The sequence below is a fragment of the Oculina patagonica genome, chromosome 4 (assembly GCF_052425735.1).
Source record: "Oculina patagonica isolate OP01 chromosome 4, crgOcupat, whole genome shotgun sequence".
Lineage (NCBI taxonomy): Eukaryota > Metazoa > Cnidaria > Anthozoa > Scleractinia > Oculinidae > Oculina > Oculina patagonica.
This window is the reverse complement of record NC_135761.1, coordinates 11,857,041-11,875,292: the sequence shown is the minus strand read 5'-3', so window position 1 is coordinate 11,875,292 and position 18,252 is coordinate 11,857,041. Positions and strand designations below refer to the sequence as shown.

Genomic DNA, 18,252 nt, shown 5'->3' with positions numbered 1-18,252 from the left:
CGTTGACTGTTTATCATGCCGCACTTTCTTTTTTCACGACTGACCTCCTCGGAAAATCCTGGATTTTCGGCGATCATATCAACAGTAACCTGCACGGCACCCCCAGCCTGTACACTCCCAACAGCTGGGTAAACTGTGAACATACCAAGCTGAAGACGAATGTTTGGTGCACCTGTAGTTAACTCGGCTCTGTGAAGAAAACATTGGTCATTTAATTTTAACAAGAATGATTAATAGAACAAGGCGTACAGGAAAGCGTATGGTCAGAAAAGGACAAGAATGAGACCGACTGCAAATATAACAGCTGGCCCTTTCAGAGAATAAATTTGGTTAGTTTTGGATAGAGCTTGAGACAAGCAAAGAAAAAGCACCACGCAGATTCTACACTTTCAAAAAATGCTCTTTACGCGGCATTTTTCTCGTTCTCTTCTATTTATTGCTGTTTCAAAGGGCTACCAAAGTCTGTAACCTTTTTAGGACAAAGCAACAGAGAAGGGAGGGAGGAGGGGGGTGGGGATTAAAATATGGGCTGCGAACACTTTGGCTTACAGTGCTGAAGATAGTGACAATGAACGTTTATGTCTCAATAGTCCAATGAGAAAGATAAATTCAGCTTAAATAACATCACCCAGTTGTTCGAAGAATGGATCACGCTATCCACAGGATAAATCGCTGTCCAGTGGATAATTGTTCACAAAACTTCGCTACCCACTGAAATAGCTCCTCCAAACAACTGGAGCCAGAATTATAGCTACAGAAACCACTACATTTACATACCCTCTTACTGAATCTGCCCTCTTGGGTTTAGCCGGTTTATCTTGCTGAGATCTCCCTGAACTTGAACCATCACGTGACTTGGCTCTTTTCGTAGGTGGCCCCAGTTTCTGGCGTCCTTGTGAGACCGTGTTGATCATCTTGAGGACTGAGTACCGGAAGTCGAACTCTCCCTTGTTTTCTATAGTGAACACTCGGGTTTTCTTGGTGTTAATGAGCATGGCACCGAAGTTGATGTCACTGACCGGTGATACCGCGTACTTACTATACACGGAACGCACGCTGATTTTGATGGGAATGCTCGCGATCACTTCACCACCTTCACCAAGGTGAGGCTCAACAATCTGAAATAGCCAATGGAAATTTAGTCAGAAGGGGACACGTTAAAGGCATTACCAGGGGATACAGTAAAAGCCCGCATACAACTGAGAACCTAAAATGTAAGAACCTGTTAGCGTAAAATTTCCATTTATACCTCCTTTATATAACAAACTGTTTTAGTACTAAATTTAAAACAGGTTCTTATTATATAAACTTTATTTAAAACTCTACTTCCTGGGGGAAGAAAATGAGCCGCCAAATCCCTTGCAATGTCACTCCAGTAGACTATACACAACTGTGACTGCACAAATAAAGCAGTTTTTTTCTTTCTTTCAGTGAGTCTTGCATAGCAATATCAACTTGAGTTTCACACCGTTTTCACATCAGCAACAGTATTGTTTAAGAACCTAAATAGCCTAAATCGCAGTAAACATCATATATATTAGAACCTGTTTAGGCTTCTTTACAAAAAATGCAGGCCCTTATATGAGTTTTTTTACTGTAATTGGTAAAAACGAAAATAAGTACAAAAGGGTTTTTATGAGGTAGTAGTTAAATAGCGGCCTTTTCCCAGATTCGTTTTTCTGATAAACAATTGCAACCCTTGGATTGCTAGAGACCCAGAATGGTTTTCGTAGGTACAAAAGCATAAACTCCATACAATTATCTTCGTAGAGGACAAGGGATAAACTAAACATCGGCTGAAAAATCGAGATTCGCAGCTGAATTGAGTAAATAATAATCAAGGCTTAGTGCGAATGACAAATTAACGAAAAATTTGTAATCTTCAGGTAAGGCTATCTTTGAGAAGATTCTACACGCAGGACAATCCATGGAGAGGACTATATGATGGGGTCTTATCCATGAATCACCTTCAACAATGTGGAAGAATAATTATGTGTTTACCTGACATTTCAGAATGGGTTGATCCTTAATTGTAATCTCGCTCTTAGACCTGAAGATGACCTGTACTTGGGTTGGGCGGTCTGTGGGTAACAGAGGACCCCTGTTTGGTATGACTGTGAAAAGCTGTGCTACATCTGCTGGCGAGCCATCTGTCGACTCGAAAGCGAAGTTGAAGTTGATTTCAAACTTGCCCTTGTTCTTTAGAGAACAAGTCTGCTTTGTCTCGTCTAAAACTTTGAGAACTCCAAAGTCCAGACCACCATCGGCTCCTATAAAAATAATTACCAATGTTAGATCGTAGCTGCTCTAGTCTGGGGGAATCTTGAAGGAAACAATAGAGAGATTAAGCTTCACGTTTGATTTTCCCGGGATCGGTAAAAAAAAAAAAACTTTTGCCATTTGCTGCTTATACGTAAGTAATTTTTTTTATTTTTCTGATAGATTTATTCAATAGTTAGCTAAAAAGTGAACAAAATCAACTGCATTCTGCCGTTTGCCTTTAGAACGTGAGGCTTAATCTCTCTAATGTGAGTAAAGAATGCATTTCAAACAAGTATTAAATGCAATATTGAACATTTTTTTTTTTTTTCTTATACAAATATTTTTTTTTTTTTTTTTTTTTTAAAAAATTTATATATTTTTAGTTTTTTTTTTTTTTTTGGGGGGGGGGGCCACAACACAAAAACCAAAAAAAAAAAAAAAAAAAAAAAAAAAAAAAAAAATTGGGGGGTAAACAAGACGGTGAAAACAGCGAATGGAAAGAGGCTAAGCGGGCCTCTTATCTCTTGACTCTTGTCGTCGGTCGCGCACTTCGCTTTTCGATAACGTTTGCATATACGATTCGGTCCCTTAGGTGTAATTTGTAAGGCATGTGAAAAAAGCGAAAGGAATATTAAAAGAAAAACCGGACAAAATGTAGAAAAAAAGAGAACGAGGATTATAAATTACCTTTAGGGAAGCTCATGTCCAAAGCGACATCGTAAGACTCGGCATGAACTTGAATGTTCTCTGCTTGCACCAGACCCATGATCTGTTCAACATCAGACACCTACAAGGTTGAAAAATACCGCTTACTAGACTTCTTCAACTTCATCATTTTGCCGCCTAAATCCTCGAATCTCCATCATGCAGAAGACTAAAAGGTATCATCATTTTCAGCACTATAGAGGTTGTAAAACCCATACTTTGGATTGCGTTTATAATAAGTTGGCTCTTCTTCTGAAAGAACATCAAGACAGTTCTATAGCAATACGTACCTCCAATCTGACGATCTTTTTAACGTTAGTTGGCCGTACAGCCCTGAAATGCATCTGTAGAGCAAACTCGGACTTGGCATCTATTACGCCATGTTCCGTTGTCAGCGAGAAGTCATCTCCTAGGTTATCCATTCCATTTACTCGCCATGCCACGGGTAGCAGTGTGCTGTTACGTAGGAAAATCGTCTTTGTGTCTTTCCTGTAAGGCAACGATAAACACATATATTACAGAAGCTACATCACGGACAATGCATCTTGAAAATATTTGGCCAATTTTCTCAAGTTTGTTGTCGTTATCATCATAATCTCTGTTAGTCCAAACCATCCTTGTTTATTTTTAGGTTTTTGTTACTCCGTTGTTGTTTTTCTACGTTAGAAAACCGTCATATTGAGGTTTCCTTTAATTTGAAAGTGATCAGAAAAATGATTTAAAATACCGTGAAATAGCTCCTTTAATTACGTTACTCTGCGCTAGTGGCTCAGCAAGCTTGGCACCCAACTCTTCCGTAGCATAAAGTGACTATGAACATTACTACCCCTGGACTGATAGGATGCTAGATCATAGCAGGCAAACCCCATTTACACTCAAGGACACAACACAACGTCCCCAGCACGGCTCGGACCTAGATTCATCCCTAGTCCATCGCCCTATTCACTTTAGTTTTTGTTTTGTATTCCGCCCCCGCTTGTGCTTTCCCTTCGTGTGTAGGTTTTGATGATGATGATGATGATGATGATGATGATGATGATGATGATGATGATGATGAGCAAGTCACGCATGCTTCTCTTAAGTGCTCGAGAAAAGTTGCTGTGCCAAATTAAAATAACTTATTTATCAGCAAGGCAGATCTATCATACAAACCTGTGAAGTAAAACCCTGTCAAACTGTAACTGCTTCCGATCCAACTCCAGTTCAGGCCGTACACCATGACACGAGATCTTGAACACAACAGGCTCGGGATTCTCACGGATACAGCATACTACAGCGTCTTCAAAGAACCCTGGTGTCTTGGGATACGCCCATAGCGTAAGGTCCTGTATACAAAATGGAAAGGGAATTATGATATTATGTTAGCCATTTCTGTTCCAAGCTAAAAGCACTGATTTTCATTTCTGAAACATGAAGTTATAGGGCGATCATTGCACACATCTCGTATTTAGGATTCCTATTTTAAAAAAGCAGACAAAAAAGATATCCCGCACAGCTAAGAGATTCTGAGCCCGTCAGGGACTCAGATTTTTCTTTGTTCCGCGATCGTGACATAACAATGAACATTACATCTTTATTATTCCAAATGTAGTTCTTGAGCCAATTTGAAAGGAAACGCTCGAAACTTGCAGATTCAAATAATTCAACAAATGTTGTAACATTTTAAGTCGTTGGTATAATTGTATGCCAACCTGGCAGCTTTATACAAACGACTGTAAATTTGACTTTCTTCCAAACGAAATATCTGGTTCAATGTTCACCACTTATGTGTGTTCCTTACGCAATTTTACTACAGTTTCCAAATTTCACAGTTCCAAAGAATTTATAGCACACACGAGGTTGCCAAACTGAGTCTAACTTCAGCTAGATCCATGTCCCTTGAGATGAAACAATAGCCTCGTATACAAATTTCACGCTATACACAAAAGTGTTTTGCATTCATCTGCAAACGTTTGATAGCTTTTGGTAGTTTATATAAAAATTGCGAGTTTCACTTCGAAAGCGAGGCTTGTAGTAAGACTAGCCTGTCTGACGTAAACATGTCGTACCTGGCTCTCGCCTGGCTTCAGCTTCATGCTGGGTGGATCAAGGATGAACGTAGCTGCAGTGCTGTCCGCCTGGAAACAGAAGGTGACATCTGCCTCCAGAGGAGAAGTGTTACAAACAACTATCTTCTCCATGTTCTCAGGATACTTGCCTTCTTTGTACCGATCTCGTGTCTTTCCTGTCAAAAATCAGAAGATTGACGAATTCATTTTAGTGGTCCCACTGAGCATTGCGTTAGATTGTAACAATAAAATGTAATTAAATCTATGACAATCCTTGCCGAAAGGCCACCAATTACAGTTGGGGAGAGCCTATTCAGGGCTTCGACGGGATTGCCCGTGACCTCCGCCCGTCGATGCTCTACCAACTGAGTTATAAAACATTAAACGAGGTCAATTTTCATTTGGAAATTTTTTTTCATGAAAAAATAGTTAACAGAATTCCTTATGGTGAGGATACGTGTAATCTTGATTCTCTCCACTGTTAAAATTCATCTTCTCTTAAAGAAATCCTCCGTAAGAAAAAGATGGCGACGAGTACATTACCCGAATAGTGCTTTTCGGGCCAAATGTGAACCACAAACTTGTCGATACAATTTTTTGTTAGTTCCCGGATGATTTTCGAATAAATAAGGCTTTATATGTGCCTAATGCTGCGTTAAGTTTGCCCCAGGTATTGTGTTAGAATGTATACCACCATCTTTTTTCTTACGGATGAAATTAAAGCAACTCCCTTTAGTTGCTTTGAATCATGCTAAAGGAAAAGTCTACAACCTTTTTATATGTCCTTGCTACCACGAGTCTCCTGTAGCTCAGTGGTATAGCGTCCGACTGGTGTGTGTTAGGACAAAGGTCTGACTCCTGTTGGGAAAACTCTGAATTTTTTTCCAAGTAGGCTGTAGCTTGTGTCACTACCTTGATCAATATCCTATCTCACACTTCTACAAAGCTTAAAATTTACTATAACTTCTTCTCAAAAATAACTCAGACTTACCACAAAGCAATGGCCCAAACTCAAAGGTCTCGCTACTTAGCACGTATTTCCTGTGCACAATCTCTTCCGGTTTGCGGTACTTCCGGCGGTGCGGGAACACCACGCGTGGCTCGCGACTTATGGCGGGAAAAGCACACACGCCGCGGCAAAACAGCTGATAACGACGACGCGTACCCATGATCTCAAAGTTCAGCGTCTGGTCGAACTGGCCAAGCTCCTCTGACCGGAAACGAACGCGTAACGTGACAGAGTCATTGGCGGGGATTACCCAACGGTGTTGGATAAGTTGAGGGGTACTGGGCGCCTGGGCACTTTCACTGTTTTAAAAAGAGAAACTTTGTTAGGATGCGATTAAACATGTAATACCAAAATGGCTATTAACATTAAAGGGGTTTTTACACGGAATTTTGAACAGCCAAAATTTATATTTGTGTCGTTGGAACCCTAAATATAATGGTCCATTTTTATTAATCATTTCTATATAAGAGCTCTGCAACTGTTAACAAGCGTCTTTGGCTGCGGATGGCTAGGATAGAAACGGATAACAACTTGAAAAATTGAGGCTAGACTTTTCACGTTGTTTCCGTGTGCCTGCAAAAAATCAATATTTATAGCCGTAGTTTGCTTTCTATCCGCAGATTATAATGTTATATCTTCCTTTAAATATTCAAAGATAATGTTTTTCATTGGTTAAGTTGCCTACCACTAATTTCAGAACAGTTTAGACCAACAATCTCGCGAAATCCCCGAGACGGACCTCTTTTAATAATACGCTGAGATTGAACGCAGAATCATTACATGTACAACTAACCTCTTGTCCTCCTCTGCTGGGGTAATACTGGGGGGTGGTGAGGGGGCTCCGTGAGCTGCTTTCCCCTTCCTGGCGGAACTCCCCCTCTCCTTCCTGGACTTTGTACCTCCCTCTCTGTCATCTTTGTCTTTACGGCCTTTACGTCCATGTTCCTGATATCAAACGAAGAAAATAACAAACGAACTAAGTCATACTCGATTCTCAATTTAATTGTCCTTAAACCGTCGGCTGTGCTTCAGTCCCTAGGGTATTATAACTGTAGCTGAAGACAAACATCTAAAACTGCAGTCAAAAACATGACAGTTCTACGGGCTGTCCTCGTGTTCAATTTGCTCTCACATGACACCCAAGACAACAGAAACGTTTATTCTACTGTCTTCCCGATTTCACTGAAGAGTTTCTAACTGTTGTTTCTGTGGATGAAACCTTGATGTGTGACCATTAAAGGAAAGCTAATGAGACATCTGGTACGATGTTAACCGTATTTAATCGGATTAACTAGTTGGGATAAGTGGGCGCTTTTCGAGGCTGGGCGCTTATTAAATATTCACGATTTTTAGCAAATAGTTACATTATTTTTGTAACAAAAAACAAATAATAACAAAACGTGAAGATGTACCAAAGAGAATTTTAACTGTTCATTGAAAGTTTATGTAAAATACTAAGAAAACTTGGTCATGGGAAGTCTTTTTAGTAGTACTAAGTCAATTTCAATAACCAATACTCCTCTTGTCCACTTCAGTTTTTTTGCGGGGTTGAGGGTGGGCGCTTATTCGAGGCTCGCGCTCATAATTTTTCTCCTTCAGGGTGGGCGCTTAATCGAGGTGGGCGCTTATTTGATTGGGCGCTTAATCAAATAAATACGGTTTATTATGCAGTACAATGTGGTTCTATCCTTGAAGTCTGCGGATGAATCCTTAGTGAGTGACCATTCAAGTGAAAGCTACCGCGCAACACTTTTATCTAGTACTGTTTATTATGCTTTACAAGGTGGTTCTATACTTGAAGTCTGCGGATAAAACCCTCATGCAACAACATTTGCTCTTACCGGTGGTTTCTCTGGTGTCTTTTCCACTTCTGGTTCAGTTTCTTTACTCTTGTCCTCCTGCGGGGCATTTGGATCATCTGGACTCGAGGCTACGAACACATAATGGGACGGAGGATCTACTCCCAGAGGTGGGCGTCTCCGCACGGGATACGGCACTACGGCAAAGGTGGCCGGGGGTGGGATGGGAGGACCATGGGGGCCTAGACCCAGGCCGTCCATCACCTAGAATGCGTCACGTTCACAATATCAGTAGGGAGAATAAGAACAAGTTTTATGGCGACAAGCTCTGCACGTAACCGACCGCGGTCAAACGACAGAAATATGCAAAAAGCAAGAAAAGTGCTTCAAAGATAAGGTTCTAATTTTCACAGTACAAAGATTGGTTCATTACCTGAGTCCTGACGATTTACTTAATTTTTTGAAGCCTTACTAAAAAAAAGTTTTACGTGTTTGAAAATAGCGACATGCGGACTTGTCGGCGCCATTTTGTTTTGTCAAAGCACTTTGGATTGGATGCGGAACATTTTAAAAGTACAAATACTCGTTTACCTGAGGACATGGGAATATCTTTACACTCAGCAACTATTTTATCGATACTTGCTCATTCTAACACTTCATTATGAACGAAATTCTCCCTAAGACGTTTGACCGCGGTGAGTACACCAACATTTATAACTATTATTTAATTCATAATTACAAACCTCCTGAACAGTTGGAAGGATTCCTTTGGCCAGAGTCTGTTCAGCTTGTGACTCTGTAGGGTTCCCTGTGTCAATGATAAGCTGAGGCACCCCCACCCCGTCCTTTTTACTGCTTTCATCGTCATCTTCATGATCGCCGCTGACCGCTGACATCGGAGAATCGGAGATCTAGAGAAGAAAGGAAAAACATTTGTACACTTCAAGTTATTTTCTTGTTCTCACAAGGATTGCCAAAAACAGCTTAAGGTCAGCCCAATCTTCTCAGTTTTTGTGTCATAGCAATATATATGAGTAAAATCTCTCTGATCACCGTATTGTTTTTAAAAAGTTAGCTCTGAGCATTTCGTGGTTCACGAGGACTATATTCCAGAGTGAAGAACTACGTTTAGAGCGGTTTTCACTTGAGAGTCCAAAGTAATTTGCGTTTGCTTTGGTTTTGCATTACTACGTTCAATCATTGGTTTGAAAAATTTGCGCCACTTTCTCATCCAATCGGAAGTAAAACCAAATCCAATCATAACACGCTAGCTCACGTTTTCCCGCGCTTTGTGCCAGCTACATGTATTTGCTTCGTGTTTTCATTGGTTCACTGGATTGTCTGTGTCCTCTGTGATTGGCCTGAGTGATAACTTTACGACATTCAATTGAAAAACGCTCTATTCCAGTCAAACGAGGTTTTACTAAGACCACGAACCTCTTTAGCCTTTTCTTTTTCTCTCTCTTTCTCTCGTTCTCTGAGTTCCTTTTCTTTGTCCTTTTTATCCCGATTTCGTCTGGTTGATCCAGGCGCCGGAAGAGTTTCGTCAAGGTTTTCAGATTTCGGAGTGTCCGCTCGAGCTACATTGCCTGTTGTCCTATCCCAGTTTTGAAGCAAGCCGTCAATATCTCGGAGACTGGTCTCGAATGTATTGAACCTACCAAACAGGAATCAAGTGGTTATCAACTAAGATGTTACTGGCTAAGATAAGCAAAAGGTCTACCACGACTCAAACAAATGGTACTGACTTTAGGAACGTGTGACTCACAAGTGACAGTGTTGTAAAAGAATCACAAACACAAAACAAGGTTGGTTTAATTATGTTTCGAAGCGTAAATTTCAGTACCCATAAAGAGATTTCTGTTTTCAAAACTCTTTAAAAAATGCCATTATCCAAAGCTCATAACACAACTTATGAATTTTCTCATGCTGCAAAAAAATCTTTTATATAAGCTACCGGAAAGAAGACAGAAATGTTTTCTCGCTAAAAAAAGTCCCTCAGCTGTTTAACAGGCACATTAAATAAATCTCTTTCTTAAAGAGAGGGCGTTCAATTGGACGATCTTCATGAGCTTCGATCTCGATTAAGTAAAGCCCTCTTGAGGGGTAATTCTTTTTGCATCTCAGACTTTGTAGTCCAAGATCTATACAAGAGAAAGATAGTCACAGTAGTCAGAAAATTCTTCATTTCATCAGCCTTACTTTTTGGCAAGTTCTTTTTCTCTTTCTTCCTCCTCAGTTGGTGGCTTAGCTTCCTCCGCTTGGGAAATCACCGGCGGATGCAATATGGCCGAAGACAGGCGATGTTTCTGTGCCTTGGCGACGCTCAGTCGTTTCTTATCGTCGGTAACATCGCTGCTGTCAGAACGCTCGGAGATTACCGAGGGAGCGCCAGTGCGCGCGTCAAATGGCTGAGCTTGTGAAGCCAGACCAGTAGTACGACTCGGTGTCAGCTTGTCACTGCTCTTCTCTGGCTTCTTCTCTTTAGGATCGTGACCTTTCTTGGCACCAGGCCCTCCCGCTTGCTGGGTGCCGCGACGTTTTCCTTTTTGGTTACCACTGAATAAACAAGAGGACAAACAGATATTTAAGAACTTTAAAGGTCGTGGATCATTACAATGGCCTCAAGTGGGGGGGGGGGGGGGGGGGTGGTGTTTTGGCCCCCCCTTACCTTAAATTTAAAAAAAAAAAAAAAATTATTTTTTATTTATTATTTAAGTAATATATCAAACACGAGAGAGAGAGAGTGGTTAATCACATTTCCAAACCCCGAGAAGGGAGTTGACAATACGACGCGCAGCGGTGTTTGGAAATGTGATAAAGCACTGTCTCGAGTGTTGATATATCTTCTCAATCGAAAAGTACGAAGAAATTGGAGATATTTTTAAGACGAATTCCGTTCAAGGTTCGAGCAATAAGTGCAAAAATTAATTACCAAAATCTCTCATGCACATAACATTTTGTTACTGTTTGAAACAACTCACTGTGATTCATTTCTCAGTTGACCCCGCTATTAAATTCTAAACCATTCTTGAGAAATTTAATGTCAAACCTCGTAAGAAAAGCTTAAAACGCGTGTTGTTTTGTTTTGAACTGACGTGAAACGTCCATTTTAACTGAAATATGGAGAACTTCAAATTTGATTATCTTTCGCGGGGTCAGCTTGAGAGCTGAAATCTCGATAGGTTCTTCTTAACTGTATTAAAACTGTGCCCTGCTATGAGGTCTTTTTGGTAACTTTATTTTTGCCTTTATTCTCGAATATTTAGCGGAAACTGTCTTAAATCGTAAATATCTATGCTAACCGCCGTCACTGGTTTGATTTCGTTTGTTTTAGCTTGATGAATTATTAATGAGTTTAAGAATAAGAAGTTCAAAGGATAATTTTAGCTTCTGTAATATACAGTGAAAAACTACTAAATAACAAAGAAATCCTTATGGCTCCAATCAGTACGCATTTTGCGTTTCATCAATGACAGACTACGCTTAATGTCAGGACGGATTTTGCGTCGGAAAATTTTAAGATGCTCAAAAGAAAACCTCCTGCCTGGCGCAGGCTTGGGTGTTTCCTAAACCTCGCGAAAATAGAAAAAGATTTATTCAAAGTTGCTCAAGAGAACTTACCGCTCTTCCTCGAGTCTCTTTTCCTCCAACAGAGCCTGTAGTTCCCTTTCTTTCTTCTCCTTCTCCTGTCTCTCTAGTTCTTTCTTTCTTCTCTCTTTCTTCTGTTCTAAGTGTTTTCTGTCCACTTCAGCCTTCTCTTCTTCTGTTAGAGCATCGTACTCATCTTCAGACATCTCCTCCAGGCGACGCTTCTCCGCTTCTTCCTTTTGCTTTTCAAGCTTGGCTGAAGAAATACCGGCAAGAAAATCATTAGTACTACGCACAACAACGTTACTAGTAAATCGGAAATCTCAAATTTCGTTTTCCAAAAAAATCGCCGCATAGCAAACAGTACCATGTGAAAGAACTGCTCGATTGCTTTCATTTGAATGGTCACAAGCCCACCTTGTACAGCATTATTATACACAGTACCAGACGAAAGAACTGCTCGATTGCTTTCATTGAATGGTCACGCCCACCTTGTACAGCATTATTATACACAGTACCAGACGAAAGTACTGCTCGATAGCTTTCACCTGAATGGCCACACGCTAGGGTTACACCCAAGACCACACTGTGCAAATAGAACCGCGTTTTTTTTTCTTACACTTCTTTTTATGTTGAGATGTTACACGATGTTCCATGCCACTTGCCTCGAAAACAGCGAGTCGTGAAATGAATACCAAGAAAAATTTGGCCAATGAAACTTTAGCTATACAACAAAGAGAATTCCTGAGGCTTATCAGTCGTTGGCAGGGAAAAAATGTTACAAACTTGACTCCCGTCGCCCACACAAAAATATTCGTGTTAAACCAGAACGTTGTTGTTCAAAGGGTGGACCAGGCTATCCACCAAATAAATTACTATTCAATGGATAGTGTTACCCACCCTTTCATCAACTAAGCCCAGGCCAAATTTGACCATACATAATTCATCTTATTTTTGAATTTCGACTTCGCTCAACATAAAAGAGAACTTCTAACCTTGTTCTTCTTTCTTCTTTTCCTCCACAGCCTTCAGCTTGGCCTGATCCAGCATCAGGGTGACAAAAAAGATGTACTTGCGGTTGTTAAAGGCTCGTAAAATAGCATTGGCTGAACCCATCATACTTGGACTGAATAGTGATTCCAGGCCATCGACTACGATTCCTCTTTGGCAGTCACTCAGCTAAACACAACAGAAATACACATTTTAGTAACTAATTACGGAACACGTGTTTCGTCGAAACGCCTGCATGCCACTTATATTGAGGAAGGTTATGCCGACTTAGATATTTTTTCCCATTTCATAATTAGTATATGTCACACCCAAATTATTGTTGTATTTTTATCTAGTTTTTATCTATTTTATCTGTTTTCCTTTTTTATTGATAATATATTTGAAGTATTATTAACTTTTATTCTAGGGGAGGGTCACAGGTTTTTCAGTTTTCAACTATAAAGGGTTACCCTCATTAAATAAAGTTGTTATTATTAATATAATTATAATGAAGGACAAAGTTTCTTGGCCTGTGGCTCGCCACTCTCTAGCAGATAATCATAATACAATTACATGCCTGCTCAACATGTATGACCTCAGACAGTAGGGACTTTCAGATTGAAAAACAAGTGCAAATAAATAAAATGTAATTTTATTTGAAAAAAAAAAAAAAAAAAAAAAAAAAAAAAAAAAAAAAAAAAAAAAGGAAAAAAAAAAAAAGAACCCCGCGGGGCCTTTTTATTAATTTTATTGAAGAAAAAAAAAAATAAAAAAAAATAAAAAAAAAAAATTAAAAAAAAATTTTTTTTAATAAAAAAAAAAAAAAAAAAAAAAAAAATAAAAAAATTTTTGAAATTCCTTAATTACATGTATCGTTAATTTCTTATAATAAGGGAGGGCAGATTTCTACTTTTAAACCGATGTTGTTCCCAGATCCCTCGCTTCTCCATATAGCTGGCCAGTACGGAGTGGACGTCCTGGGAACAAGATTAGCGTGGCACATGAAGACCTTGTGCGCGAGAACAAGGTTTCAAAAAGTCGTTCTTTCCAATCTTAATGTCCCTCGTATCTTTAGGTCAGCAAAGTAGTATCTACCCTGCATACGGGATGTTTTTCTCGTGCGCATTCCTCCGCCAACGAAAATTCGACGTATGTGCGGGCTTAAAAAAACAAATGAAAGCAATTACAGCAAATAACAAATGTTATGAACAATTACAAACCTGAAATCTCTCTGCAAGCAGTTCCACAAGAAGATCCTCAGGAAGGAGACAGCTGTACAGTCCATCCTCACCGGCCACGCTAGCACTAACACTCAGCTTCCGGCCGAGAGGTGCAGCCTGGGGAGGGGTACCAGGGGGCGACTGCTGAAGCTGAGGAATGTTCTTTCCAGCACCACCCCCACGGGGGCCACCGCCAGTTATGGTGGAAGTCTTGCGATCCTTACCCAGGAATGACTGTGCTCCTGTGACTGAGCCTGCAGTGGAAGCCGAGGGTCCGCTGGCAGCACCCAGGGCAGCTACAGCCTCCACACTCAGTCCTATTGTCGGTTGGTTTAGTTGCATTTCAGCCGTCTGTTCGGCTTCTTTGGCTGCTCGGGCGGCCGATGCACATAACTCCTTGGCTCTTTGAGCTGCAAAAACGAACGCGGGTGTGATAAGTTAGTAGAAATGTCGGCTCAAAATATATGTTAATTATATAGCTTATAAAATTAATGATTTTACTCCCTTATTTTGGCGAGCAATTTCATCGTTTGCCTGAAATTTCCGGTGAGAGATTACAAAGTTCGTCTGCAAGGCCTGCAGTATCGGTTTTGCAAATTCAGCCAAGAGTCGAAAATGGAAGGCAACACTTGGAAGTGTAGAAAAGCTTGAACTAGGGTATATTTTGCTCGAATTTCGTATAAAACAAGTCTTGAGAGTAGGGAATCAAGGAGCAAACGCATTCTAAAAAAAGTTGTTTTTAGAATCTTGAAAAAAAAAAAACTATCTAAACACTCCAGGGCAACATAAAATAGTTCCAGATATATAGCCGATAGTAACTGACTAAAAAAGCAAATCCAAGGGAGTTCAAGATAGTGGGGTTCAACTGAATTTCCTAATTCCCCTTAGTCAAATTTTGATTACCACCATCAAAAATCACTTTGAACTTTACTCTATTGTTAGTGTACATGACACGATCCTTACCAGCAGAGGTATTTCCATTGGATATGGCCTCTATAACCACTCCATCAACGGTCAAAAGAGCTGCTCCGTACATCTTAGCCAGTGATACAGCTGTGGCCGTCTTGCCAGACAGGGGAGCGCCATGTACCACAAGAGCAATACCCCGCCTGTTACGGGCCGCCCTCCCCTCAGCTGTCAAGTCAATACCAAGATACCGTGCAATGGCCGCAGAGACTGGAGTAATTTCCAGTTCACCAACACCAAGACTGCTGCTGTCTGAAAAGCGAAAAGCAAAACATCAAGTCACTTGGCTTTTCCTAAAAAAAAAGTGACTGTTGCCTTGGTTTACGTACTTAAACCATCTGCGACTTCTTGAGATGTAAACTTATCAGCATTATTTTAAAAAAGTAGTCCACACTACAACATATTTCTTTACGAAACGAGTCCCAGGCAAACTTGCAAATGTCACGCGTATTGTCGGAATGTCCATATTTTAATCTGCTTTCATCCTCGCCATCGTTAATTATCGTCACTTCCTGTACGGTTCCTGTCATTTGTCGAGTTCTACTCTATAAAATGACATCAATATTGTTGATTTTTGTATGACCTAGAGTTTGGTTTGGTTTTAAGCTTCTCGTGAAATCATGCCGACAATAGATGAAGAACAAAGAAGAAAGATTTCTTAAAACTGTTGTTCCCCAGGACCTTCTGTCCGTAACAATACAGCTGCTTTTTCCCATAACAGGGTCCCTTAATACAAAAAATGTACCAGTTAAATGGGCCATGGTAACGTGCATGGTACAAATTAACACCTAGCTGGAAGGCAAGCTACACGCTAGGACATCGAAAACAAACCAACTTCAGCCAGTCATGCTTGACTTTCCTTTACTTTAAATGTTCCAGAGCGTAGCTTGTCCTTCAAATCAGCATGGCGGATTTTGTATATATGTGACCGTAAGTGGCAAAGCACCCACTAACTTATTACTCATGTAATTAAATCTAATTGCGTTCAACGAAGGAGAACGCATAGTAATCGCGTTGTTTGCCCGACGTCATCGCCTGATGTCATAACCGTTTGAGACTTTTTGGACTGCTACAAGTGACCTCGACCTCATGCAGAGGGCCTTAATCTCAAGCATATCAAAATGGCATTGAATTTGCATTTTTCGTGTAAACAAAATTAATGCGTGAAACGTGTACCCGAAGTTTAAATAATACAGAAAATGTCATGGGAAGCATATCATCCAGGGAAGTAGAGTTTAAGTCAGCCATCGAACTCGAAAAAAAGCGAGTCATTTTGTGTGTCGCTTTGAAGTTTAGTACGTTCGCGCGAAAATCTTCCCATATTGACTTGAGATTATGAGTTACCCATGTCAGAAATGTAATAAAATTGGTTGTTACCGGCCATTTACAAGCTGCAAGCCAAGTGAACGCAACGGCGACCATCAGCGCGTGCTTAATTATTGCGACATGAATTACGTGCGTAGTAAGGATGCCCATAAACAACGTAGCTGTCCATGTTCTTCGATGTGCTTGTGTTCGCGTCTTTGGAGGTCAATCGTGTAAAGCGGGCAAATAAAAGGCACACAAAATTGTCTCGAACGCACTCCGCTAATCCATGATTATTACTAGTCCAAGACCTATTTCCTTACCATCTTTTGCTCCATCCCCAGCATCACTTCCAGCCTTGCCGCCACCCCGTTCCCCTGAAGTGGAGGGCGGTACAGTAGCTGCAATGACAGGAGGAGCTGTGCCATCCCCTCCTTCCTCCGCTGCTTTCTCAGCCAGGGATGCTGCTGCCGCCGCGGCTGCTTCTGCTTTCTCTTTTTCCTCCGCTTCTTTCTTTCTCTGTTGCTCATTGAAGGCGTCAGTAACTTCTTGTGGTAGCTTCTCTCCTGGTTGACGCGGGGGGAGCAGGATGGTGTTGTATTCATCATAGCCCTTCATTGTGCGAAGCATCTGTAAAATTACCGAAGGAAGGATTTCAATTTTTTCGACCTGGAATTAATAGTTTACTAAGGAAGGAAAACGCTAGAGAGGTAGCAATTAACCAGAGAAAAGGATGGTTAAGACTGTGGGGGATTGTGAGGCCCTTTTAACAACGAACTACAAGGCAGACATCTTAGAAACTTTTCGTGGAAAACACGATTTTACTTTTATGGTTAAGCAAAAAACGTGCGATCTTCTCATATTCATGGCATTATAAGACATTTCAGTGTGCACTATCGCTATATATGTTTACAAGTCTAATGTCTTGCAGTATTTTGGCAAAGTCAAAATCAAAAGACGAATAAAAATCTACCGCAATAGTACACACTAAAATGTCTCATAAGAGATTTATTATCCAACGTTTTCCCTCGAAGTCTTGACTTTCCACCGTTTTTGTATCTTTCACGTGGTCAGGAAGAAAACGAGGACTACATCGAACCTGTTCAACCGGTCTAGTGGAGTACAAATCGTTTCGCCCGTTACTCGTACTCCACAAAGCGGACTTGGATAATATAAATTAATCTTCAAACAAAATGAAATCTCTAAATAACGCTCATACCTTCTCCTCCTCCAGATATTGCTTGTCAAACTCCAAGGAGTATATTTCAACAGGAAACGAGGAAGGATTTCGCACAATCACTTCTTTCTCGTCGCCAGCTGAATGAGGAAGGACTGGGCCGAACTCAATAAGGGTAGAACTGAACTCTAACTTGGGCTCATTCCCCTGGCCGCTAACACTGATCACGTGACGACTAGAACTCTGAGCGATCCGCAAAACAAGGCGTTGATTGTAAGAGACCTGTTATAAGAAGATCAACCAACTGTTAGATTATGTCTTGAAAAGTTAACACTACGTTGCTGTAACAATACTGAATTATCCCCTAGTTTTTCTGACAAACAAAGGATGTCCATAAGTCTTCACTGAATCCAGAATCAGGTTTATGTTACTGAATCATGTGACCGACACAAGCCTACAGTAAAAACCTGCGAGTAAGAACGTGCATTTTCCCAAGTCAGCCTAAACAGGTTCTTACATAAATGGCAATTAGCACAAATTTAGGCTGTTTAGGTTATTAATATGTTCTTGTTTTCGAAAGAGAGATTACATCGCTAATAAAATTTTTAGTGGTATTCAGCCTCTTCCTTATATGAAATTTGCATACCATTGGAATTCTATTTATATTTATGTGATTGTATCAATAATAATATTTTATGATTTTCAACATTGGCATTTACATTGCAAATGGAGTAATAAGGCTCCTATGTGCCTCCAAAGAGGATCCAGAATGTAAATTAATCGATTTTAGAAAATAAGAACCTGTTCCATATTTTAGGCTAAAGAGGTTCCTATGTTGAAGGTGTCTAACTGGCAAATTTTAGCCTTGAAGGTTCTTAAAAATAGGGTTGTTACTTGCGGGTCTTTACTTTACTAATTTCCGGCCAAAAACCTTCAAATCCCTTTTCTTACCTCTTCAGTGGGCATGAACTTGACTTGCACATTAATCCGCTGTCCAGGCATCAGTGAGCCGATGGGTGGCATGACCTCAAAGTGTTTTGGTTTGGGCTTTTCCGTGCGCAGCTTCTTGCGGAGATGAAGTGGAATCATCTTGTCCGACTAAAGTTAACAAAAGCAGTCATATTAAGCACCTGTAAGTGACCACTCGAATGTCTCAAGCAAAGTGCGTTACTTACAAGAT

General features: G+C 40.4%; 1 protein-coding gene across 1 annotated transcript in view; it reads right to left on the bottom strand.

The window, feature by feature from the left end:
• Positions 1-18,252, bottom strand: part of LOC144651407 (hydrocephalus-inducing protein-like) — a 61,477-nt gene that overhangs the window by 20,123 nt on the left and 23,102 nt on the right. The window contains exons 37-56 of the mRNA XM_078511337.1: positions 18,024-18,170; positions 17,115-17,354; positions 16,219-16,525; positions 14,588-14,842; positions 13,625-14,034; positions 12,410-12,593; positions 11,448-11,670; positions 10,026-10,382; positions 9,261-9,480; positions 8,567-8,734; positions 7,866-8,087; positions 6,818-6,969; positions 6,007-6,323; positions 5,016-5,191; positions 4,120-4,292; positions 3,258-3,456; positions 2,950-3,049; positions 2,002-2,270; positions 778-1,118; positions 45-189 (exon numbers count right to left, since the gene is read on the bottom strand). Coding sequence (XP_078367463.1) covers positions 45-189; positions 778-1,118; positions 2,002-2,270; positions 2,950-3,049; positions 3,258-3,456; positions 4,120-4,292; positions 5,016-5,191; positions 6,007-6,323; positions 6,818-6,969; positions 7,866-8,087; positions 8,567-8,734; positions 9,261-9,480; positions 10,026-10,382; positions 11,448-11,670; positions 12,410-12,593; positions 13,625-14,034; positions 14,588-14,842; positions 16,219-16,525; positions 17,115-17,354; positions 18,024-18,170 — 4,605 coding nt within the window. The remainder of the gene's footprint in view (positions 1-44; positions 190-777; positions 1,119-2,001; positions 2,271-2,949; positions 3,050-3,257; positions 3,457-4,119; positions 4,293-5,015; positions 5,192-6,006; positions 6,324-6,817; positions 6,970-7,865; positions 8,088-8,566; positions 8,735-9,260; positions 9,481-10,025; positions 10,383-11,447; positions 11,671-12,409; positions 12,594-13,624; positions 14,035-14,587; positions 14,843-16,218; positions 16,526-17,114; positions 17,355-18,023; positions 18,171-18,252) is intronic.